Source organism: Danio aesculapii, chromosome 23, assembly GCF_903798145.1.
Source record: "Danio aesculapii chromosome 23, fDanAes4.1, whole genome shotgun sequence".
NCBI classification, from domain to species: Eukaryota; Metazoa; Chordata; class Actinopteri; order Cypriniformes; family Danionidae; genus Danio; species Danio aesculapii.
The window spans coordinates 5284555-5309834 of record NC_079457.1 but is presented as its reverse complement, the minus strand read 5'-3'; the positions used below and the strand labels follow the sequence as shown (position 1 = coordinate 5309834).

The following is a 25280-nucleotide window of genomic DNA, read 5'->3' as shown; positions in this document are numbered from 1 at the left end:
TGGGAAAATAAATTGACACATTTTGGATACAGCAATATGCCTTTAAATAGTTTTTGAAGAAACACATTTGACACTGTTAAGGTACAAAGTTTCTTGTCATTGCAATGGTACATACATGGATCAGATTTGTACCTTTGATGAAGGTACAATATTGTATCTGCAGGTTTTAAAAACCGAAGGTACATTTTGGTTTCCCATGGAACAAATAATGTCCTTAAAGGTACAAACTGCAATGGTACAAATGTGTTTCTTTGTCCTAAGGTACTGCCCCAGTGACAAGGGTTTGTACCTTCTTTGGTACAACATTGTGCTATTTTTTTCTGAGAGTGTACCATTACAGGTATTTCCTATGTAAACAAAACAACGGCAAAGAAACATGACACAAAGGAACATAACTCACTGCCAGCTAGTATTTCGGAAGTGCTATTGCAGAGCAACACAAACAGAATGCAGAAGTTTAAATGCATGCAAAGTATGTGCCGTGGGTTGCGGCGATCACTCAACGCAGAAGTATAATTCATCCTTAATGTTTAGGGAGCTGGATGTGTAATTGAAAGGTTGCAGGTTCAATTCCTGGTTTATAGACTGTAAAAAAAGCTAAGTGAGGAGTAGACTATAGCAAAGTTGATACATTCGTATGCAAGGTAGCATGCAAATTATGGGTGATTTCCTGGATAAATAAGAAAAACAGGAGACTTCTAGGAAAAATGGGAGCGGTGGCAGGTATGGTTCTCTTACTGAAAATAAGTGTGCACTCTAATGGGTTAAAAGCAGAGGACCAATTTCAAGTATGGGTAAAACCATTCTTGACAACTTAACAAGGCTTACTTCTCTTCATCTTCCATGTTCAAGTGATCTATCTTACGAGGACTTGGAAGAGATGATGCCAACCCTCAAAGGACTTTGAGGACAACACAAAATCTTAAGCAACATACAAATATGTTTAATTGAACATGTAGTATACATAGATATCATGTTTTTGGAAAGGAAACTGTTAGGGATTCGCAAACTCAGTCCTGGAGGGCCTGTGTCCTGTAGAGTTTAGGTTTAACTTGCTTCAACACACCTGTTGTAAATTTCTAGTATACCTATAAAGAGCCTGATTAGCTGGTTCAGGTGGGTCCAATTGGGGTGGGAACTAAGGCTGTTTCTCAATTCCAAGAATGCATAGAACGGACTCTTCGTCTTGTGGAGACCTTTCTTGCCAAGTTACCTCGGAAGAACGAACTCGGGAGACCGTGACAACAGAGAATGCGTGAGAAATGAGATGTTGCGTTCCTCCCTGGTTCTTCATGATGGTCACATGACTCCCTTCATGTCTTTATGCCTTTATAAAGACTTTCATGGTAATGTTTACTTTCACCATCTCATTTAGGGAAACTACTGAGATAAATAAGCTATATCTCTGAACTTTAAAAATAAATCTACTGCGCTTCCCACCTCCTTTATTCAGCCGCAATGATTTCTGGGACTTCTCGAGCAAGTTTTCCACTCAAGTCTGCATCCATGTGTCCTCGATATCAAGAACAAATCGGGGAACTTTCACGCGTTCTCCATTCTTGTGGTCTTGAGTTTTGGAAGTGAACTTTGGCCGTCAATGATGACGTTACACTAGAACATGGCGCAAGATCGAAGAATGCACATTGAGAAACAGCCACAGACAACGGCCAGCCAGGACCAAGTTTAGGCACCCCTGCTAATATCAGGTTATCTATGTTTATGTACTCCCGACCCTACAAACAACAACACCTTAACTTTTTTGATTTTGGCTGTAATGTACTAAAATGCACCTTTTGTAAAGCTGCTTTGGAATGATAACTATTGTGAAAAGTGCTATACAAGTAAACCTGAATTAAATACACTCCCTGATTGAGACAGTATAAAGTGGGTCTCACACCATACAAGAATCACTGCATTAAATCTCAATGTGCAGCGTCAGGTGTTTACAATATGAAGTACTACTTTACCACAGTATTTCTGATGGAATTTCAGTGCTCAGCTGATGCAGCTCACATTTTAACATTTTTATGCTTGAACAACTGAATGAATGCTTAGGTCTATTTAATGTAGTGGATTCAGATTGTATTACACTGTCATTGCTGTTCAAGGAGCTTTTTTTTAAAATAGAAGATAAAGTCAAAGATAAAGTAATGCTTGATGCTTAAGCCATTTACTGGAAGTTTTTCCACTGACATTAGACACATCACAGTCCCATGCTTATAGCCCATTGTTGGTTTTGCATATTCTTGACAGAGCATTATAGCAACCCTTACAAAAAATTACTGCAGTTTTTCTTTTAAAGAATGTTGCAGTTTTTTTAAAGGAATACTGCAGTTTTAGTTAACTTCTGAAAAGTGCAGTGTTTTGGACACAAAAAAACTGCATTATTTAAGTATATTGCAATATTACTGCAATACAACTGAAGTACTCCAATACAACCAACTGCAGTACGTATACTGCAATACAACTCAAGTACTACTACAGTACAACTAAATGGCTCCAACACTTATAACAAAATCACATGACCTTTTTTAATGCGCATACTGAAATTTGTGCAGTAAAAGTGTTTCCATCTTAGTTTATGTGCATCTTTTCTTATCAAATAAAAAGTTTATCCTACTCAGTTATGCGCATACGTTTTTTATGCGCATTTTCAAAATGTATGCAAATCATGGCATTTCCATCAATCGTTTTTTATGCGCATATGCAAAATGTGCATAAAAATAGGTGGATGGAAACACAGCTAGTTATAGATATATGTATATAAGTGTATATACAGTTAAAGTCAGAATTATTTCTTTTTTAAATATTTCCCAATTGATGTTTAACAGAGCAAGGAAATTTTCACAGTAGGTCTGATAATATTTTTTCTTCTGGAGAAAAAAGCAGTTTAAATTTTTTAAACACCATTTTAAGGGCAAAATTATTAGCCCCTTTAAGCTATATTTTTTTCGATCAAACCATCATTATACAATAACTTGCCTAATTACCCTAACCTGCCTAGTCAACCTAATTAACCTAGTTAAGCCTTTAAATGTCACTTTAAGGTGTATAGAAGTGTCTTGAAAAATATCTATTCAAATATTATTTACTGTCATCATGACAAAGATAAAATAAATCAGTTATTAGAAATGAGTTATTAAAACTATTATGATTAGAAATGTGTTGAAAAAAAAATTCTTCTCTCCGTTAAACAGACATTGGGGAAAAAAAATAAACAGGGAGGCTAATAATTCTGACTTTAACTGTACATATCAAAATAAGAAGAGCAAATTTGCATTTCAAGGCAACTTTAATATCCCCCAATGGGCTTACTGAGGATGACTGTAATATTTTCATCTGTGAACAGATTGCAGAAAAGGTTATAGAGGTTCATCGCTCCTTCAGCAGCTGCAGAGCTGAGGCGAGGTGAACCTTGCCCTCTCTCTGAGTGCTACGCATGACTTCGCTGACCTTCACAGGACTCAGATTCAGATCAAAGATGAGGCTGTAGTTCAGTATCAGACGTTTGGCTTGATCTCTGTCCACATAACCTGAAAGAAAAAGATCATTTTCTCAGTCATAGGATTTTGAATTCATTTTCATTCAGCTTAGTCCCTTATATATCAGAGGTCGCCACAGCAGAATGAACCGCCAACTATTCCAGCATATGTGTTATGCAGCACATGCCTTTCCAGCTGCAACCCAGTACTGGGAAACACCCAAACACTCTCACATTCATGCCCACTCATACACTACGGGCAATTTAGTTCATCCAGTTTCCCTATTGCGCATGTGTTTGGACCTTCTGGTTGTGAGGTGACAGTGCTAAACACTGTGCCACCGTGCCGCCTGAATATTTTTTTACAGTGCCCCTATTATGCTTTAACAGATTGACTTTTTATGCAGCGTATAATGCAGGTGTTTGTGCATCTAAACGTGAAGTTTTAAAGATCAAAGTGCAGATAAATTGAGTTTTTAGGGATCAAAAAGTGATTCTGAACTGCCTGAAACAAGCTGTCAAAGATTGCAAAGAGGCGGATATCCACAACAACTCGAGATTTATTAATGATAAACGCAAATCAGGAAAGTATTCAACTTAATCTACATTCATCAGAAATCTTTCAAAGCATAAGGGTATACGTGTGCTTTGGGCAGAGTGGCACCAGGTAGCAGATTTAGCATGCAGTTGCATGGCTGATGGGGAGATAGTTGGTTGGATGCTGATTTGCTGAACACCCTTGAATGATCCAATGACCTGCGGTCTGTGTGAGTCCTAATGCCCCAGTAAAGTGAAGGGGACAACATACTGTCAGTGAGCGCCTTCTTTCGGATGAGACATTAAACCGAGGTCCTGACTCTCTGTGTGATCAGCGTGACCCATTTGTACAGAACACACACAATCACAGCTGAACTTGAAAAATAACTACAACAACAGTAGCATTCAGCCTTATGAACAAAATAATACACTTTCTCTTTTCTTTTATTAATTCTTATTTTGGTGAACAAACACCACAATATAAATACACATTACATTGGTAAACTGCAGGAATGTCTGTGGGTTGTGAAACATGAGGACTTTCAACTGAAGCAGATCCTAGAACTGCTTCTTCAGGTGAATGGTTCATACAACCCCAAATCAAAGTTAGGACAATTTGGAAAACGCAATTTAAAAAAAGAAAGTAGTAATTTCCAAATTAACCTTGACTTGTGTGTCATTGAACACAAAATATTTCGTGTTTCATTTCAACTTCATTTGTAAACACACATCCTTTCCTGTTATTAAGACCTGCAACACATTCGACATTTAGAGATTGTCATTTCAATATTGTTAAGTTACAAAAAAGCTGTCTGAAATTAAACGTTTCAATTTAAATGGTGTAAATTATTCAGATTTAGTTTAGAATGTACATACGGCGGATAGAGGACAATGCAGAGACGAGACTTTGGTGAGTGAATCAAGGTAAAGGTGGATTTTGCTTGACTAATGTATTCAGCATTGAACTTCACTGTGTTATAAATATGATTGTTTATGTTTTTATTGCAATAAGTTATCATTAAAAAAGTTATACTGCATTAGTTAATATGATTCAAAGTAAAGTTTTCTATTTATTTTTTAATATTATGAAAAGATATTATGAATTATGAAATTATCCATGGCAACTTTAACCCTCCAGTGGTGTTCACATCCTGCCCCTTACTTTAGTGTTCCCGGTCAACATTGACCGGTCTGTTTTAACTGCTCTTATATTAGCACAAAAATCATTTTTCTCCAACAAATTTTTATTCAACATTCTTTAGCTGTGAACAGTGTCTCAAAATAGTGTTTCACATGAATTTACAGATTTAGACATAAAATAACTGCAATGAAAATAAAAATAGGTGCTGAAAATATATTACAAAATGAACAACAGATGTCAAAAATCTAAATATTCTGTTTCATTACAATTAGACGGCTCGCTAAAATAATTATCACAGAGTCTGACCAAAGAAATTGAAATTTTAATCCATATCAAATGATTTATCAACCAGGAAAGCACAAACAAAATGCTCTCCTTTCCTGTGTTCTGAGTGATCGAATTTTCAGTCCTTCAAGTGTACTAGTACAGGGAACAGTGACTGAGGGTATATATGGTGAGCATGGACACAGAACTAGCACTAGTTATACTTTGGTCATTTTTGAGTGAGATAATAACCGTCTAATATAATAAAATAATTGTTGCTAAGCTAAAAGGGCTCCTGCTAGACTCAGAGATTGGCTGAAGAAAGAAAGAAAGAAAGACAGACAGACAGACATGCACAGATGGATTCACATAACAGACACCTAGTCTGTGTGAAGATATGATACACTGTTTTATTAGGAAGTTGATTCACGTTGGAGAATCCCGTTAGAAAACACTTTCATGGCAATTCATAACTTATTGCTTTAGTAGCTAATCCATATGAATTTGTATGATCTCATTCATACAGTTTTCTACAATTTGCTTATCCTCAATGACGATTGGGTTTAGGGGTGGGGTTGAGTGCCATGCCTCCTTTTAATAGTCGTACACTTTTGTAAAACTGAACTCATATGAATTAGCCACTAAACTGACAAAATGTAAAATAGTTATGTTTCCTTGAGAGATCAGGCTGGAGGATCAGCGCATAAAAGAGATTGCATGAGTGAGTGAGTGAGTGAGTGAGTGAGTGAGTGAGTTGGGGTTGTGTTTGTGGGGATGTTTTCTGTCTAATGAATGAATATAGACTGGATACCCATTCATTTCCTATGGCGGTCACTTTTGACCGGGAACACCACAGGTGTAACAAAATTGATTAAAACACTCAAAATTCAATGAAAGAGATGATCATCACTTTTATATGTTCAGATGCACAGTGTGGAGGATATCATAAGGCCTTGAGGCAATCAGATGTCAAACACAATATTTATGAGTGATTTAAGTTGAAAATCGGTCAGATTTGACCCGAACACAACAGGAAGGTTGATGTAAAATAGTTTGGTATATTTATCTTCAGCCCACGGTTATCAATGATATTTTGTTTTTGGCCCTGCATTCATTATGGTGATGCATTTTTACATAAAGATCAGGCAGACTGCGATGAGAGATGACTAAGTGAACGTTTTCTTTCTTCTATAAAGGCAAGGCTTTGTTGTATTTGTGAGTATTCACAGAAAAGAATCTGTTACTGTTTTGAACGATGTCTTTGTCTTATCTTCATGACTAAAATGACAGAATATTAGAAGGTTTTCATTTCAATTAGAAAAAAAAAACAAGAATATAAGCATACCTGAGTCACTAGTTATCCTCACAGACGAGTGTGCTGTCAGTAAATCACTGATTCAGAAAGTTATAGATTTAATAGTGAATACTGTCATCAATATAAACATCGCAGCTTTTTTATCCGCTCAGAATTGTTTCCAGGCGGATTCGATTAAGATTGGTGCACACTCGACTTTCAGAAATCCTGTACATTTAAACCAGTGTTTCTCAACCATGTTCCTGTAGGACCACCAACTCTGCACATTACCACGTCTCCTTACCCAAACACACCTGATTCTGATCATCAGCTCATTAGCAGACACTGAAAGACTTGTAATGGGTTTGACAGACAAAGGAGACGTCCAAAACATGCAGTGCTAGTGGTCCTCCAGGAACGTGGTTGAGAAACACAGATTTAAACTGTACATTATTTCTAAAAAGCTGCTAATACTCCTGATACTAACTCATGAATTCATACAATCTCATTTATTAAATTTAGTACGATTTGCTCATCCCCCAATGATGGTTTGGTTTAGGTGTGGGGTTGGGTGCCATGCCTCTAAATACCCACTAAACTGACAAAACGTAAAATAGTTACGTTTCCTCATGAGATCAGGTTGGATATCCCTGTTTTTTAATTTTTTTATGAGTCTTTAAAATAGTGCCATATAAAGGGTTAAAATATGAGAATGCAACACTTTAAAATGAACGTCTTAAAACCAGACACACTGTATTCCTCTAATGTTTTCTACCTGTGTTTTTAGTGTCACACATTCGTAAAGCCATCTCCATCTTCTGGAACCGCTGAAGCCACGTTTCTCCAGTTTCTGCATCCTCACTCCAGACACTCACTGATTCCAGGTCAGTATTTGCCCCCAATGCATTCCAGGTCTCTGCCTACAGTTCAGAAACGCACATCAAAAAGTGTGTTTATGTTTCAGAAAGCTGCAGATTGTGCAAAATGAACATATATTTGGTGTTTTAATCAGGCTCATGGACAGACCTCAGCATTTGGCTGTTTGTCATCTTGTGCTGCTCTCTGGATGAACTTCAGCAGTTCTTTATAGTGCACCTGCAGAGCAGTCTGGTAAGTGAAATATACTGAAAAAAATACACATTTCATTGCAAGTTACATCGGTAGGAAACAACATTATTTTTTTTTAAATCACATTTTTGTAGCTATTTTTTCTGCAAATTTTAGTAGTAGTTTGAACAAATAGTAAACGTCTTTTATTTTTGAGTGCTTTGTCTACATTGTAAAAAACTGATGCCAAAAAGTATTATTGCAAATGTTTTTATGTTGCTTAAACTTATTAATAATTTAATTAAATTTCAACTACTTTTTTACAGTGTAAAAAATAAATCCGTAAAATTTACGGTGAATAAACAGCAGCTGTGGTTGCCAGTTTTTCCACCGTTAAAAATACGGTCCAAACCATAAAAGCAATTTCTAATTTTTACAGTAAACTACAGTTTTTCATTCATTTATAGATGTAATATGTCTGTATTTTAAATTACTAACATCTATACATCTTTAGTTCACAGATAGACACGTTAGCACAGCTATATGCATGAAATAAACATTGTTTATCAACATTAGATGTAACATAAATCTCTAATGTTCATAACTGATGGGGAAACAACTAAAAAGATCCATAGAAGTGTCAACAAAAAGCATTAAAAAAAGTGATGTGCCATACAGGGAATTCTGGGACAGTCAATTTACCGTTATTCGAAGTATATATTAAGGAAATATACTGTTAACCATGTTGCGGATTTTTACTGTAGCATTTTTACAGTTATCGGGCAGAGAGGGGCCCCTCAGCCAATGAGGGCAGAGGGGTAGTGGCTTTAGCCACCAGGCCACCCCCCTGTGAGAGGGGCACCTCAGCCAATGAGGGCAGAGGAGCACTGGATCTAGCCACCGGGCCACCCCCCTGTGAGAGGGGCACCTCAGCCAATGAGGGCAGAGGAGCAGTGGCTCTAGCCACCAAGCCACGCCCCTGTGAGAGGGGCACCTCAGCCAATGAGGGCAGAGGAGCAGTGGCTCTACACCGGGCCACCCCCCTGTGCACTTCCCTGCCCTATATACATTTCTGGAGATCGCGATTTATGTAGCCAGAACATATGGCTGCATTTTGTCTTTAAAACAAGCGCTACGGGCCAGTATGATGCCATAACTTTTTGCGCTTACCAGCTGACCGCTTACCTCCATGTGGAAGTTTCCACTGTTACCAGTTTGTCCAGTGGCTCGCAGCCTACGTCGGTGGATTTGAGATGCAGAGTGGAGATAACCACGACGACGGGGTTCAGAAAGCAGGTAAGACAACAACAAAAGCCCAAAAATAAAATAAACAAGTAAATAACAGGGGGAGAATGTGGTAAAATCTGAAAAACGTTTAGTTTTTTCTGGATTGCTTTTCAAAACTCTTGGTTGGGTTCAGGGAAGTGTGTGGGTGGGTCAATCTGTCCTTACAAAACACTATTGTTTGGGTTTAGGGAAGGAGGAGGGCGCTTCAATCAATCAGTCAGTCAGTCAGTCAGTCGACAGCGGCCTCTGGTGGATTTACATGAGAACAGCAGGTGCGAATGACACTCGCGAGTGAAATTTGAGATTTGAAAAATTGTACACAGCGGCCTCTAGCGGATTCGCAAAAACAAAAACTGTAAAAAACTGTAGGTCTTGGGACGTATTTGGCACTCTCCAGAAATGTATATGGGGGTACGTTTTCAGAATGAGCCTGCGTTATATTTTTAGTCAGTTGATATAAGTTTAAAAGACTAGAAATGTTTATTTGATTCAACTCAAAAATTGAAAACCGCAAGAATGTATTCACACTTTAGAAATTGTATTTGTTTTCAGAATTTTTGGATAACTTGACTAAAAACAAGACAAAAACCAAGTACTAAAAAAAGCTGTGATTATCAGCGGTTGTGATGTGCAGGACCTGCAGCGGATCAGTGTTGTCACTGGATCTTCTGAACACACAGGCCAGTGTGCTGAGCTTCACCGGGACCTTCAGTCTCAGCAGCAGAAACATCAGGTCTGACTGATGGAGGAGTCCTGATCCCGATGGGTCCAGTGATGTCATTTCCTGCTCCATCAGCTCCAGTTTGTTTGGCTCCAAAGTTCCTCTGAGAGACACGAGAGGAGTCCAAGCTGTGGATCGTCTGTCTGCACAGGTCAGATTGAAGTCAGAACTATTAGCCCTCCTGAATTATTAGCCCCTCTGTATAATTTTTCCCCAATTTCTGCTTAACGAAGAGAAGATTTTTTTCAACACATTTCTAAACATAATAGTTTACCTAATAGTTAGGGTTATTAGGCAGGTCATTGTATAACAGTAGTTTGTTCTGTAGTGTCAGGTCCTGTATTCCATGTGCTTATGTTTTCGTCATGTGACCTTCCCCATGTGCTACTTTTTTCTGTTTCCCGCCGTTTCCTAATGTTCATTAGTTCCACCTGTGTCTCACCTCTGTTAATCATTAGTGTAAAAAAAGCCATTGCTCAGTTTATGTACATTTAAAATAGGTTTTGTATGACGATTATTTCATCTCTCATTTAGAAGGAAAGGTGTGGCATATTTAGTGAGTCGCGCCACCGCGAATCAGTTCAGTTAGGAATCAACCAAATCAAGCAAGCGTTCGCGAATCAGTTCAGTTCAGTTCAAATCAACCGAATGATAAAAAACGAAAGTGAATCCGTCCAGAAAGGCGATGTGAAAGCAGAGGTCCTACAATCTCATCTTTAACGGCGTAAAACAGTAAATTATCGACTCGTTCTGTAGCACCTTCACTTTGTGAACTGCAGAAGGGTATATGATAATCCGGATTGACAGCGGATGGGTTTTAATAACGCTTATAGACGGTGCCGAAGTCTCGCTCGTGACGATCTTTGCAAGTGCGTCAATGAAGAAAGTGAGTTTCACTCGACAGTACATTATATTATTAATATGATTGTCAGTTACTTGTGTTTAATTGATGTACAACTGCTGCATTGTTGATGTAATGTTTGAGTATTTAATTGTCCACATTACTATTATCTACATGCATATTGTATGGCTATGACTCAGCACATTAGTAGTGCTGCTGGTGTCCATCATACGATGATTCAAACTATTACTGATCACGTTAATTTGTTCATTATAGAACCACATGTGCAAGAGTTGTATGAAGCAGCATCATAACTATTCAGCAACATCCAGTACTGGCTGAAATTCCTGCCCTTCTCATCGCGGGAGGATTCATTGTGCACCAACGGCCCTGAGACTGTAGCTAAAAGACCAGCTTCATTCGACCTCCTGGTATCTGAACGTGTAGAAAGGACCTTTTATAATAGTTTTCTTTACTATTGATTAGTAAGCAATCAGCATTATTCTTTACATCCTATTGTGAACCTTTATTTCATTATTATTTGCGCAGGCCTACGCTTTTTTGATGTATGTTTTTGTTTCATTTAAATAATATTGTTATTTGAGGATTAATACATCCTATTTGAGTAAACACCTACAATTTAGTACGTCTGTGTTTTTTTCTTTCATGGTTATTGGACATTAATAGTGTTAATATACATACTGAGACGATTGGCACCGTAACAGTTACCAGTGCAACCCCGTTCTTCATAACATTTATGGTCCTTCGAGCCGGATGCACAACCGTCTCAGTAACGATGTCCAAACCAGGAGAGAAAATGTTAGATAGTGACGTAGTTCGCCCACGTAGAATTACTAGACCGCCTTTATATCTTCAAGATTATGAGTTTGGTTTAGCTCAGACACAGCATACATTCGCAAACGAGCATGCTAGTGCAGTAAGAAATACTGATGTTATCTCTTTCATCCACGAAATGAGAGAAGAGAGCAAGCAGCTGAGGCAAGATGTGCAACGAATTTCAGAAATAATCACTAATTTACCTGTGTTAGATACACCACAGGTTTCGCCATCCTTACAGCCATCTCCTAATGCGGAGTTTGACAGATCTGCTATTCCAATAGCTGCTAGGAGGATGTCTCCCCCTCATTATGAGCAAAGTTCTGATCAACCCGAACTGCCCCCACCAGTGCCTCCAAGAGATGAGTCTCTGCATGTGTATAATGATAGCCGACAAGACCTCATTGAAGATCTCATACATCGTCTAAAGGAAACAGGACGATTGAGTGCTGCTCCAATACATTCAGGTCAGGAAACCCCTCAATACGCGGAGCCCCCCATGGTAGAGAGGAAACTTATGTCACATGCAATCGATCGTCATAATCAGTCTACTCCATCTAAACGGCTATATGATGAATCTAACCCATTACCCAATCACTTTCGTCAACCCCCTCAAGATCCATGTCATCCTCCTGCTGACCCATATAAATATAACTCGCATTCAGAGTACCAGCCTGCCAGAAATTTTTGTGATCCACGTTATGGGCATTTAACTCAAACTTCCCACAAACCAGTCATGCTTGAACATTCTGGTCCTTATTTTCAACGAGAACGGAGAAATGATCGCTATCCTGATAATGAACGATTCTATGCAACTGATATGTCATATCCAACCTTGCACCAAGAGCCTAATCATCCTTACCAGCCTATGTCAGTCCAGTATCGTGGGCCTACACCCACCATCCCAGATTTTATACATGATGATCCGCGAGAGTTTAATCGACTTAAACTTGCTTTAGATAACGTTTTGCCTGAAGACGCATCTGAATCCTTCAAGTTTCAAATACTCATGGATCATTTGAAATTAGAAGATGCCTTGCTCATTGCAGATTCTTATAGTCATGGTCCTTCTCCCTTTAGTGACACTATGCGAGCACTTATAGACATGTATGGGCAACCACACCAGCTAGCACTGCAGCGAATATCTAGTTTGATGGATGGGCCCAATATCAGAAGTGGAGATGTCAGAGCCTTCAAAGGATTTGCTCTTCGTGTTCGTGCTTTAGTAGGGATGTTGAATCAGTTGGGTAGTCCAGGATGGACCGAGCTGAAATGCGGTTCTCATGTATCACGCCTCTTAACAAAGTTGCCTTATGATCTGAGAGCCAACTTTAAGAGATTTATCAACCCACTGCAGACTCCCATCCCTACACTGCTAGATTTAGCTGACTGGCTTGAATATGAGGTACGTGTGCAGGTAGAGGGAACACGATATACTACCTTCCTTGATCGAGAGAAGTTTGGTCTACACAAGGATAAGAGGCCAGGATTTCCTGCTCGAAAGCCAACTACTATCCTACATGGGAGAGACCAGAAGGAAGTATTAACAGGAAACGTAGGTACAGGGTCAGTACCTTCAGGAAAAACACAGGAGAATCCCAAGAAGTATTGTCCCTTTTGTGATACCATCAATCATTATATGAATCAGTGCTCAAACTTTAAGCTCCTGACTAAACAACAGGTCGAGAATTGGATTAAAATGGGTCACCGATGCTGGAGATGTGGCCGAAGTCATCCAACCTCAAAGTGTACTCTAAAGGCGAAATGTAAACAATGCGAAAGGAGACATCTTGAAGTGCTGCATGATGTTAATACCAACTCTGCTCCAAGCAGGACATGCAACATCAGAGAGTCAGATAGTAGCACAGATCCAGTAAGTTCTACTTCTCAGACCTTGTATCTGGACCGACCCACAAGCGGAAAGCAAGTGCTACTTAAATTGAGTCGGGTTGTGATTCGTAATGGGGACAGGTCACTAGAGACCTATGCGGTGCTGGATGATGGATCAGAGCGAACGATTCTATTGCATGAGGCTGCTCAGCGTTTAGGCCTTCAAGGAACAATTGAGGACTTAGCGCTTCGTACAGTGAGACAGGAGGTACACACCATTCGTGGAAATTCAGTGTCCTTCACAATCGCTCCTGCTTCACAACCTGACAGATCATTTCAAGTTTTTGGAGCCTTTACTGCGAAAGGGTTGGGGTTAGTCAAACATACTTATCCCATCACTGAATTGCAGCAGAAACATGGCTATCTCAGAGATCTGCCTCTACATGCTATCAATCAGGCACAGCCATTAGTGCTTATTGGTTCTGACTACCCACATCTGATAACACCTGTGGAACCTGTGATATTGGGGTCTAAAGGAGGACCGGCAGCAGTACATACGAGACTTGGATGGACATTGCAAGGTCCATCAAGGATCCTTTGTTCTCAGCTCCAACCACAGGAATGTTTCTTTGTTTCTTGTGCAAAACCAGACTCAGAACTATTCAACCAAGTGGAGAACTTGTGGAAACTGGATATTCTGCCCTATCGCTCTGATAAGGTTGTGACACGCTCACGTCAAGATGCTGAGGCCATTCGGATTCTGGAAGAAAAAACAGTCAGAATTAATGTGGAGGGAGTCAAAAGATACGCAACCCCACTACTCTGGAAAGAGTCACTCCCACCATTGAATGCACCCAAAGAAGCTGTTCTACCTCTGCTACGTAGTGCAGAAAAACGACTGTCTAAAGAGCCCAAACTGACCGATATCTATAATGCTGAAATCCAAAAGTTACAGCAAGCAGGATACATCACTTTACCAACAACAAAGGAGTGTGGTTCGAGCTCTCCTTCATGGTATATACCTCATCATATCGTCCATCACAATGGAAAGAACCGCATAGTATTTAACTGCTCCTTTGAATACCAAGGTCAATCACTGAATGAGAACCTGCTACCTGGGCCTACTCTTGGGGCAAGTTTGTTGGGAGTATTACTTCGCTTCCGGGAGCATCCAGTTGCTGTTTGTAGTGATGTGAGAGGCATGTTTCATCAAGTTCGCCTTCTTGATGAAGACAAACCCTTTCTCAAATTCCTATGGCGTGATGGCAATACGTCTGAGCCTCCAACCATCTATCAATGGGCAGTCTTACCTTTCGGAACCACCTGCAGTCCCTGCTGTGCTGTTTTCGCCCTTCAGTCACATGTAGGAATCCTTGAGTCCACAGATGATGTGCGGCAAACTGTTGAACGTAATTTCTATGTAGACAACTGTCTTAAAAGCATCTCAGATGTGGAACAGGCCAAGCAGCTAGTAAACAGATTACAAAATCATCTATCGGAAGGTGGTTTCGAGTTACGACAATGGGCCAGTAATGATCCTACGGTCATTGACCATTTTCCATCTGAGCTGAAGTCAAAGGGCAGCGAGATTTGGCTCAGCCAAGGTACAACTAACCCTCTGGAACGAACCCTTGGACTGATATGGAACTGCCAATCTGATACCTTAGCATACAAACCATTCCAAGAGGATAAAGGAGAAATCACCATGCGCAAGATTTACCGCACACTTGCAAAGCAGTACGACCCCTTAGGGTATCTGATTCCCTTCACAACAAGGGCTAAGATCATTGTACAATTGCTCTGGAACAAGAAAAGAGGCTGGGATGACCCCTGCCTGCCAGCTGATCTGCTAGCCGCATGGGAAGAATGGGAAAATGAGCTTCCCCATTTAGCTCAGATCACCTTACCACGGTGCTACAGTGGTATTGTTCAGCAGCCAATCAAACATCGCAGTGTTCACATTTTCTGCGATGCTTCAGAGAGAGCCTATGGCTCAGTAGCATACTTGAGTACTGAAGATGATCAGCACAACACACAGATAGCTTTCCTAGCAGCAAGATCCAGGGTGGCTCCGAAGAGACAAATCTCCATTGCACGCTTAGAGCTATGTGGGGCTCTGACGGGAGCACAGCTAGGTGCAGTCTTGAAGAGAGAACTGACGCTAGAAATCCACCACTTTGTATATTGGACTGACTCTACCACAGTTCTAGCTTGGCTGCAGTCTGATTCTTGCAGGTACAAGGTGTTTGTGGGAGTCAGAGTTAGCGAAATACAAGAGTTATCTGACCCAGGATCCTGGCACTATGTCGATTCATCGACTAATCCTGCTGATGATATTACTCGTGGTCTGACGTTGACACAATTGACCCAAGACAATCGCTGGAGGCAAGGTCCAGCCTTCTTGACACAACCAAAATGTAACTGGCCAAAGGTTCCTGAACGTCACAACCCTGATGAAGACTCTGAGCTTAGGAAACTCACCTTCTGTGGGACACTTAATGAAACACCAGTTATTCCAGATGTTCAGCAATTCAGTAGTTATCAAGAGTTACTAGACAACACAGTGAAATCCCTTCATGGGGCGGCTGAAAAGGGACAACCACCAAATGCAGATGACTATCATGAAGCAGAACTGACTCTCCTGAGACATTGTCAGATGCATGATTTCCCAAAGGAGTTTGCATTGCTCAAGGAAGGAAAGCCTGTACCAAACAGTAGTCAATTATCAGGACTTGCACCTGAATATGACCAAGACTCCAATCTGATCAGAGTGGGTGGCAGACTTAGAAGATGTGAGAGCCTCACCAAAGATATTTTACATCCTGTCGTTTTAAATCCCACTAATCCAGTAGTTACTCTTCTTATTAAGCATTATGATGCACAATTACTCCATTCAGGACCTGGAAGAGTGTATGCTGAGCTACGACGGAAATTTTGGATCCTAAGAGGGAGAGAGGCAGTGAAAAAGCATCAGCGCTGCTGCCCAGAATGCCAAAAGTGGAGAGGCCGACCAGTTATTCCGAAGATGTCAGATATTCCACCTTCCAGTCTTAGGTTGTTTAAACCTCCCTTTTACTCCACTGGGGTTGATTGTTTTGGCCCACTTATGATAAAGGTAGGCCGTCGAACAGAGAAGAGGTGGGGTATAGTGTATAAGTGCCTTACCACTAGAGCAGTCAGTCTTGACCTTCTGGACCATATGGACACTGATTCATTTCTGTTGTCTCTCAGACGCTTTACTGCACGTCGGGGAAGACCTTATGAGCTTTTATCCGACCAAGGAACTAATTTCCGAGGAGGAAATACGGAATTGGAGGAAGCTTTCAAGGAGATGCAACCACTACTGAGAGACCAACTGGCTAAAGAACAAATCAGATTTCGCTTTAATCCTCCCAGTGCACCACACTTTGGTGGATCTTGGGAGAGAGAAGTGCGGTCTGTGAAGACAGCACTGCGGACCACCTTGGGTGCTCAAATAGTCACTGAAGAAGTCTTGAGGACTGTCTTAGTGGAGGTCGAGGGTATCTTAAATTCGAGACCACTTGGTTACGTGTCTAGTGATGTCGCGGATCCAGACCCTGTGACGCCAAATTCATTGCTCATGGGGCGGCCTGACTCCTCCCTACCTCAGGTAGTCTATCCTGAGTCGGATCTGCTCAGTCGAAAGAGATGGAGGCACAGCCAAATTCTCAGTGACCACTTTTGGAAACATTTTGTGCATGATTTCCTGCCTACATTACAAGCGCGTCAGAAGTGGAAACAAGAAAGAGATAACATCACAGTTGGAACTGTAGTCCTCATAGCTGACGAGCAATTACCCAGAGCACTTTGGCGTGTTGGTACTGTTTCATCAATCATTCCTAGTCCTGATGGTAGAGTTAGAACAGCTGTCATTAAGGTGAAGGAACACACCTACACTCGACCAGTTGCCAAATTAATCAGACTACCCGCTTTACCACAAGATACAGATGTCATACAGTAAATATGCTGTTAGCAAATTTGACTACCAAATTTGGGGGCGGCTGTAAAAAAGCCATTGCTCAGTTTATGTACATTTAAAATAGGTTTTGTATGACGATTATTTCATCTCTCATTTAGAAGGAAAGGTGTGGCATATTTAGTGAGTCGCGCCACCGCGAATCAGTTCAGTTAGGAATCAACCAAATCAAGCAAGCGTTCGCGAATCAGTTCAGTTCAGTTCAAATCAACCGAATGATAAAAAACGAAAGTGAATCCGTCCAGAAAGGCGATGTGAAAGCAGAGGTCCTACAATCTCATCTTTAACGGCGTAAAACAGTAAATTATCGACTCGTTCTGTAGCACCTTCACTTTGTGAACTGCAGAAGGGTATATGATAATCCGGATTGACAGCGGATGGGTTTTAATAACGCTTATAGACGGTGCCGTAGTCTCGCTCGTGACGATCTTTGCAAGTGCGTCAATGAAGAAAGTGAGTTTCACTCGACAGTACATTATATTATTAATATGATTGTCAGTTACTTGTGTTTAATTGATGTACAACTGCTGCATTGTTGATGTAATGTTTGAGTATTTAATTGTCCACATTACTATTATCTACATGCATATTGTATGGCTATGACTCAGCACATTAGTAGTGCTGCTGGTGTCCATCATACGATGATTCAAACTATTACTGATCACGTTAATTTGTTCATTATAGAACCACATGTGCAAGAGTTGTATGAAGCAGCATCATAACTATTCAGCAACATCCAGTACTGGCTGAAATTCCTGCCCTTCTCATCGCGGGAGGATTCATTGTGCACCAACGGCCCTGAGACTGTAGCTAAAAGACCAGCTTCATTCGACCTCCTGGTATCTGAACGTGTAGAAAGGACCTTTTATAATAGTTTTCTTTACTATTGATTAGTAAGCAATCAGCATTATTCTTTACATCCTATTGTGAACCTTTATTTCATTATTATTTGCGCAGGCCTACGCTTTTTTGATGTATGTTTTTGTTTCATTTAAATAATATTGTTATTTGAGGATTAATACATCCTATTTGAGTAAACACCTACAATTTAGTACGTCTGTGTTTTTTTCTTTCATGGTTATTGGACATTAATAGTGTTAATATACATACTGAGACGATTGGCACCGTAACAGTTACCAGTGCAACCCCGTTCTTCATAACAATTAGTTCCATCAAGTCATGTGTATTTATATCCCTGTGTTTAGTTAGTCCATTGTCCGGTATTCTATGTTATGCCTGTCTACACTCCATGGTGTTTCTGAGTCTCCTATGGCTTCCAAATGAGTGTTTGTAAGTAAATTGACGTGTTTGATAACTCCTGCGATCCTTTGCTTTCTGATAGACCCCAGGGGCCCATTTCAGAAAGGAGGTTAAGTAAAAACTCAGAGTGTTTTAACCCTGAAATGAGAGAAACTCTGGGTTTTCCATTTCAAAATGGCAGGTTTGTTAAACTTGAGAAATCAGGGTAAGTCAAGTCTGTTTCTGAAAGAGAGGTAACTTTAACTCAGAGTCAGTTACTGTGGTAACTTACTCTGTGAACCTGACCTGGTCAGGAGCAGGTTTATTCTTTAAACTCTGAGTTTCTGTCGGTCTCCTCCCCTTTTTTTAAAGATGAAGCTGTATTTCTCGCCTTAGCCTTATGTTTCTACCCACCTATTTAATGCTCATTTTGGATATGCGCATGAAAAACGATTGATGGAAACGTCATGATGCACATAACTTTTGAAAATACGCATAAAAAACGCATGAGGCGCAAGTACATTTAATAAATAAAGAAAAGATTGACGCAGCTTCTTCTACCGCAGTAAATTCTGTTGATATTTGGTGCCCGTTTAATCAGGAAGTGTTGGTTTTGTTCTCTTTGATTCGTTGGATGAAACGCTGCTTTATTCGCACATCAGCGGTCACATTGGGCCTTGCGTGTGTGTGTGAAATTCTGTCGTGCGGCCCTGCGAAAAGGGGTGGGATTAAGCAAGATGATTAGACATTTTAAAAAGCGAGCGATTGCTCCATGTTTTAAATTTCTGTTCAGAGAGGTCATGTTTTGATCCTCGATTGGTCTCACGATTTGATCCTCGATTGGTCTCAGTCAAGTGATGCGATTTCGCAGGTCAGAGTTCACCAAGTTTGAACTTTTCAGCGCAGCAAACAGCAAACTTACATTTTGCAACCATGGCTCATTCTGATTACATACCCCTATATGCATTTCTGGACAGCGCCAAATATGTCCCAGGAGGTAAGGTTTTTTTTTTTTTTCCACAAATCCACCGGAGGCTGCTGTGTATGTTTTTTCAGATCTGAAATTTCTCTTGTGAGTTCCATTCGCTCATGTTCTTGCGTAAATCCACAAGAGGCCTAACTGACTGACTGACCTGATAATTCCCAACCCACCCTCCTCCTTCCCTAAACCCAACCAATAGTGTTTTCAAAAGCAATCCAAAAAAAAGCCCTCACAAAAGCCCTGATTTTACCACATTTTCAGATTTTTCCACATTTTCACCGTGTTTGTTTGTTTTAGTTTTTAACTTTTTGTTTTACCCGCTTTCTAGAACCGTTCCTTACCAGACTCGAACCCTGTCAACAGAACTATAACTATACACAACTCTGAATTGATCCTCTGGCTACAATTTGCGATCTCCACAAATGTATAGGGCTATAATTTCAGAATGAGCCTATGTTAAAATGTTATGTTATTGATTTGTATCAGTAAATGAAGAATCATCATATTGATCAAAATTAGACTGGGGTATACCCCAAGGCTTGGTTCTCAGTCCCTTGCTTTTTGCATTATAAAAAGAAAGTCCCTCGCTTTATCCTGCATCATTTTGGCCTGGCAATTATTTGCTTTTTGGCCAATAAACTCAAGAAATCAGCTGAATGTATTCAAAAATTCAACTGTTTAAATCTAGGAGACTTGTAAAATTAGTGTTTTACAAAGGTGGAGTGTTTCTTTAAGTGTTTGCATAGTATAAAATATAAATAACAATATAAGACATACCTCAAACTTGAATTTAATAAAATATGAACATTAAATCTCACCTGTTCCTCAGTAAAATGAGGACTGTGTTGTTTCGAGGAGCTCGGGTTGGTTGTGGGTTTTGGATGTATGTATGATTGTGATCGGTCTCCACATGGTGCCGTCACACACCGTCTGTGTGGAAACTGGAACATTACCAAATATTAGCATCCTGCTGTCTTCTGCAGGAGCTTCAAACTATGAAACTGTTTATTCTTCTAGTAAACACTGGGAGGGTTTTCAGCAACATGGACAGTGCTGTTATTTCAAATGGTAAATGTCAGGTTTTGAAAACACATTTGAAAAATGACCAATGTCAATCACATAATGCTAAAAGAAATTCAAGTCATTATTTAAGGTGCCATTTACACTACTATATTTTAATTTTTTTAATATTTACATTTTCTCTTGCTATCGATTTGTATCATATTGATGAAAAATAGACTGTGGGCTACCTCAAGGCTCAGTTCTCCGTTTTTTGCTTTTTGCATTATACAAGGAAAGTCCTTTGCTTTATCCTTCATCATTTTCACCTGGCAATTATTTCAACCCAGGGTCATTATTGATATGTACCCCTATATACATTTCTGAAGAGCTCGAAATATGTACATGAAGGTAGTGTTTTTTTGTTTTTTTTTTGTTTTTTCCTGCAGTTTTGTTTTTGTGAATCCTCCAGGCCACTGTGTATACGTTTTGAGATCTCAAATTTCTTTTGTGAGTGCCCTTCATGCCTGCTGTTCCCGCATAAATCCACCAGAGGCCGCTGTCGACTGACTGACCACCCACCCCCTTCCCTAAACCCAACCAATAACATGTCAACATTAGGATGTGAAAATAAGGGATATGCCCACCATAAATTTCCCCAATTACCAAATCTGTTCTTCTGGAGCTGTATTATTGTAAATGAACAGATAAATGGTCATTAATATGTTCTATTATTATTAGTAGTAGTAGTAGTAGTAGTATTAATAGTATTTACAAAAAATAAATAAATAGTATACATTAGCAGCCAATAAATTAGCAAACAGTTCAGTGTATTAAAATGAATAGCTATTATAATGAAATAGAATCAAGTTATCGAATCTCATTCATCTTTTCTTCACTGTATAACTTACACATTCTGATTATAGAGCAACAACTGAATCTCATTTATTATAATTTTTCGTTTGATTACAATAAATAACAGAGGTGTCACTTTAAAACTGCACACATCTAATGTTATAATGAAAGCTTTCGATTGCTTTCATAACTTTTTATGCTCTTTTAGGACAAAATTAGTTTTGTTTAAAAAAACAAAACAAAGATCGACATCTTTAGATGATATTATTATTATTATTATTAATGACGAGTATATGTCTGTTCAAACACACACCAAAAACCCAGACTTTTGCTCTGTTTTAAATTGCATGTACAGAGTCTGTTTGGGAAACAGTGTCTATTTATCACTGTGGAGCGCGTCAGCTGACAGTCACGCACCGCTATATGACTGTTATGAGGATTGCATAGGAGGGGCTATGCAAACTCTGCTCCGCCTCTCAAGTCCGCAGACGTACATGGCGAGCCACTGGGCAAAATGGTAAAAGTGGAAAAGCCGTCCACATGGAGGTAGGTGGTTAGCTGGTAGCGCAAAAAGAAACAGAAGCCCTCTGTGGCATCATATCCCCCGATAGTGTTTGTTTTAAAGATGAAATGCAGCCATATGTAGCTCTGGCTACATAATTTGTGCTCTCCAGAAATGTATATGGGGGACATTTTCACAACGAGCCTGTGTTGAATTATTTGCTTTCTCGCTCTCTGAAACATAATGTGTCTTGGAAAATAACTGTTTTCGTTCAAGATAAAGTTCTGTTAAAGTTTTTAAATGGACAGACCTTAAGTTAGAGCTGCTGTGAGTAAGAGCAATTTGGGACTTGTGTCTAGCTGCGCATCAATGGATTTGCTCTTCAGTGTTTGGTCTTTCAGTAGTGTACTTTAAACTACTCTGAACTGAACTAAACTGAACTTCAACTCTGAAAACTGGACTGACCCAGTTTCAATCTACTAGAACTTCTGTGTTAAGCTGCTTTAACACAATCTACACTGTGAAAGTGCTAGAAAAATAAATAAATAAACATGAATAAGACAGGAGTATGAAGTTGCAATTTTCTTTTTTTCTTTTCTTTTTCTGAGTTGTCAAAAACAGAGTTCTCGAATATATAAACTTCGGAGAGCATTTTCTGTCACTGTGGTCAGAAGTCTCAAAACTGAGAGAAATATTTTTTTAAACTAAAGTCTAATAGTATGGACATGGTCGTAATTTATTGTTAATCGAATATTATATTTTAAGATTTTGTGCTGTGGTTACACATTGACATTTAGCCATTTAGCACAGTGGTCCCCAACCTTTTTATCACCACGCACCGGTCAATGCTTAAATTCTACCACAGCAATTTAGTTGTAGGGTCTGGTTTTATGTAAATTGCTAGGTGACCATCAACATTTTCTCAGAGAATGTCACGCTGACAAAACATTGCTGTAACTCTGATACAAGATTTGTTTATGGAGAAAAAAATTCTGTGTTTGTCTGAAGTAATTAGTCTACCAAAATGTGTGTATTCCATCAGTGCAGAGGGGGGCTTTGGGTGCTTCCTTTTTCGTCTTGAAGAGAAAGTGCCCCCTCAAAACGAATGGGCTCCTATCCCTAACATCCCTCTTCCTCGCTGTGCGCTTGCAGCATTCTGAAAGGTATTTTCAACTGGGAGCGCCTGGAAGGTGATGTAATATGCAATGCGATCTGTTGGTAACTTTTATTTTGATGGTCCATTTGAGTATTAGTAGATTGTCTGCTTAGTATCTGCTGATACTGCTCCTTTAACAGAGATTTAACTGACTATAAGAAACTTTGCAAGTACATATCAACTTACACTAACTCTAACCCCAACCTAACAGTTTACTTATAATCTAATGAGAATTAATTGCAATGTAACTTAAATTCAACAAACGGACCATCAAAACAATGTGTGACCCAATCCGCGCACCTCCTTTGGAAATAATGAACTTGTGCATGGAAAAGCTGTGATTAGTGAACGGCCTCTAAAGCCGCCATCATTTGCGATCTCTCATTTGTTGATCTAGCTTGTGGGTTAAATTTTGGTGCTCAAGATATAGCCGAGAGAATACCATCATTTTTCAAAATAAAATATTTTTTCAAAATAAAAGGTCGTTTAGACTCCGTTAATAAATAAAATGAAAATAATTAATGATTTTTTGTGTGGCCCGCTACCAATTGATCCATAGACTGGTACGGGTCCGGGGGTTGGGGGCCACTGATTTAGTAGACGCTTTTGTTCAAAGCAACTTACAATTGAGGAGGCGTTCAGCAAGAAGAGGTGATACACACAACAAGTGCAAAATATACAGAGAAACTGTTAGTGCAGTAAAGAGGGGAGTGTTTTCTTAGAGAGAGAAAACAGTTTCTACAGGTGGTTTGTCAAGCCCACTCACCTGTGTGATCCACTCTTCATAAATTTCCGAGATATGGAGTGATTATAAGAAAAGTGTCTCGTGCAAATATTCAAACACTGTTGTAAGTGTTGGTTAAAGGGTCAGAGGAATAAATGAGCCAGTCAAGCGCACTAAACTGTGTGAGGTCCACTCAGAATTGCATAAAGTGGTTGGTGTTTACGTACCTGTTTGAGAGCATCTAACAGATTATCTTTGCTCTCAGCTGGTCTCAGGTCATAAGAAGGTGATTTTCTGCTCAGATCTTCATCTGTGACTTTATTTGGGGAATTGTTTCTGACTTCTGAGCTGCTGGATATTTCGAGATGACCTGTGGGACTATAACAGTTCCAGACAATAAGTCATAAACATGTAGTCGTGTGTTTTAGTCAAGCTATTTACGTTTACAGTTGAAGTCAGAATTATTAGTCCTCCTCTACATTTTTTTTTTTACCCATTTTCTGTTTAATGGAGGGAAGATTCAACATATTTCTAAACATAATACTTTTAATAACTCATTTCTAATAACTGAATTATTTTGTCACATAATATTTGACTAGCTATTTTTCAAGAGACTAGTATTCAGCTTAAAGTGACATTTAAAGGCTTAAGTAGGTTAATTAGGGTAATTAGGCATGTCATTGTATAATGATGGTTTGTTTTGTAGACTATAGAAACAAATATTGCTTAAGGGGGCTAATAATATTGACCTTGAAAAATATAAAAGCTTCTTTTATTCTAGCTGAAATAAACCAAATAAGACTTTCTCCAGAAGAAAAAATATTATAGGAAATACTGTGGAAAAATTCCTGAATCTGTTAAACATCATTTGGGAAATATTAGAAAAGGAAAAAAACCTTCACAGGAGGGCAAATCATTTTGAATTCAACTGCATATCCTTTTATAAACATGAAGTTATATGGAACAAATATATATTTTCCCTTTGAGGAATACATGTACCGTTTGGACGCATCAATAAAATATTTAACATGTTTTCCACCGACAATCTTCACCACCAGCTGAGGCTTGATGCTCTTCTCTGTAATTCTCCATCCGTCCATGAAGAGTGACTATAAACACACGCAGACATATGCATATGCTGGCCATGAAAAACATTGACACACTTAAAAACTTGTAAACTTACTGCACTTTTCAAGAGTTCACACTTAGCTGATGATTGATTGTAAAGTTTGTTTGGCATGCTGTCCCAGGAGAGAGCCCTGAGCTCATGAGATCCACGAGCCTGGGGCTCCCTCTCATTTGCAAGGTGAGAGGGGAGTTTGAGCTCAGGTAGGTCTCGAACTCCCCTGCTGGTTAATAGTAAATGCAAATTATGAATAACTATGGAGAGAAATATTGCTGATTAATCGCTTCTCTGTGGTGTTGATTTGGTTTGGTCAATTTACTTATGTTACATGTTTTTTGGCCTGTGGGAGGAAACCGGAGAGTTCGGGGAAAACCCACGCAAACACAGAAAGAACATGTAAACTCTGCACAGAAATGTCTA

The 25280-nt window shown here is 39.4% G+C and overlaps 1 protein-coding gene across 1 annotated transcript in view; it reads right to left on the bottom strand.

Moving 5' to 3' along the window:
* Positions 1 to 3273: 3273 nt before the first annotated feature.
* LOC130216989 (uncharacterized protein C1orf87 homolog) overlaps positions 3274 to 25280 on the bottom strand; it is a 24076-nt gene continuing 2069 nt past the window's right edge. Inside the window, exons 2-8 of the mRNA XM_056448952.1 lie at positions 24734 to 24843; positions 23962 to 24112; positions 20317 to 20439; positions 9689 to 9915; positions 7744 to 7812; positions 7493 to 7637; positions 3274 to 3533 (exon numbers count right to left, since the gene is read on the bottom strand). Coding sequence (XP_056304927.1) covers positions 3373 to 3533; positions 7493 to 7637; positions 7744 to 7812; positions 9689 to 9844 — 531 coding nt within the window. The 5' untranslated portion in view covers positions 9845 to 9915; positions 20317 to 20439; positions 23962 to 24112; positions 24734 to 24843 and the 3' untranslated portion in view covers positions 3274 to 3372. The remainder of the gene's footprint in view (positions 3534 to 7492; positions 7638 to 7743; positions 7813 to 9688; positions 9916 to 20316; positions 20440 to 23961; positions 24113 to 24733; positions 24844 to 25280) is intronic.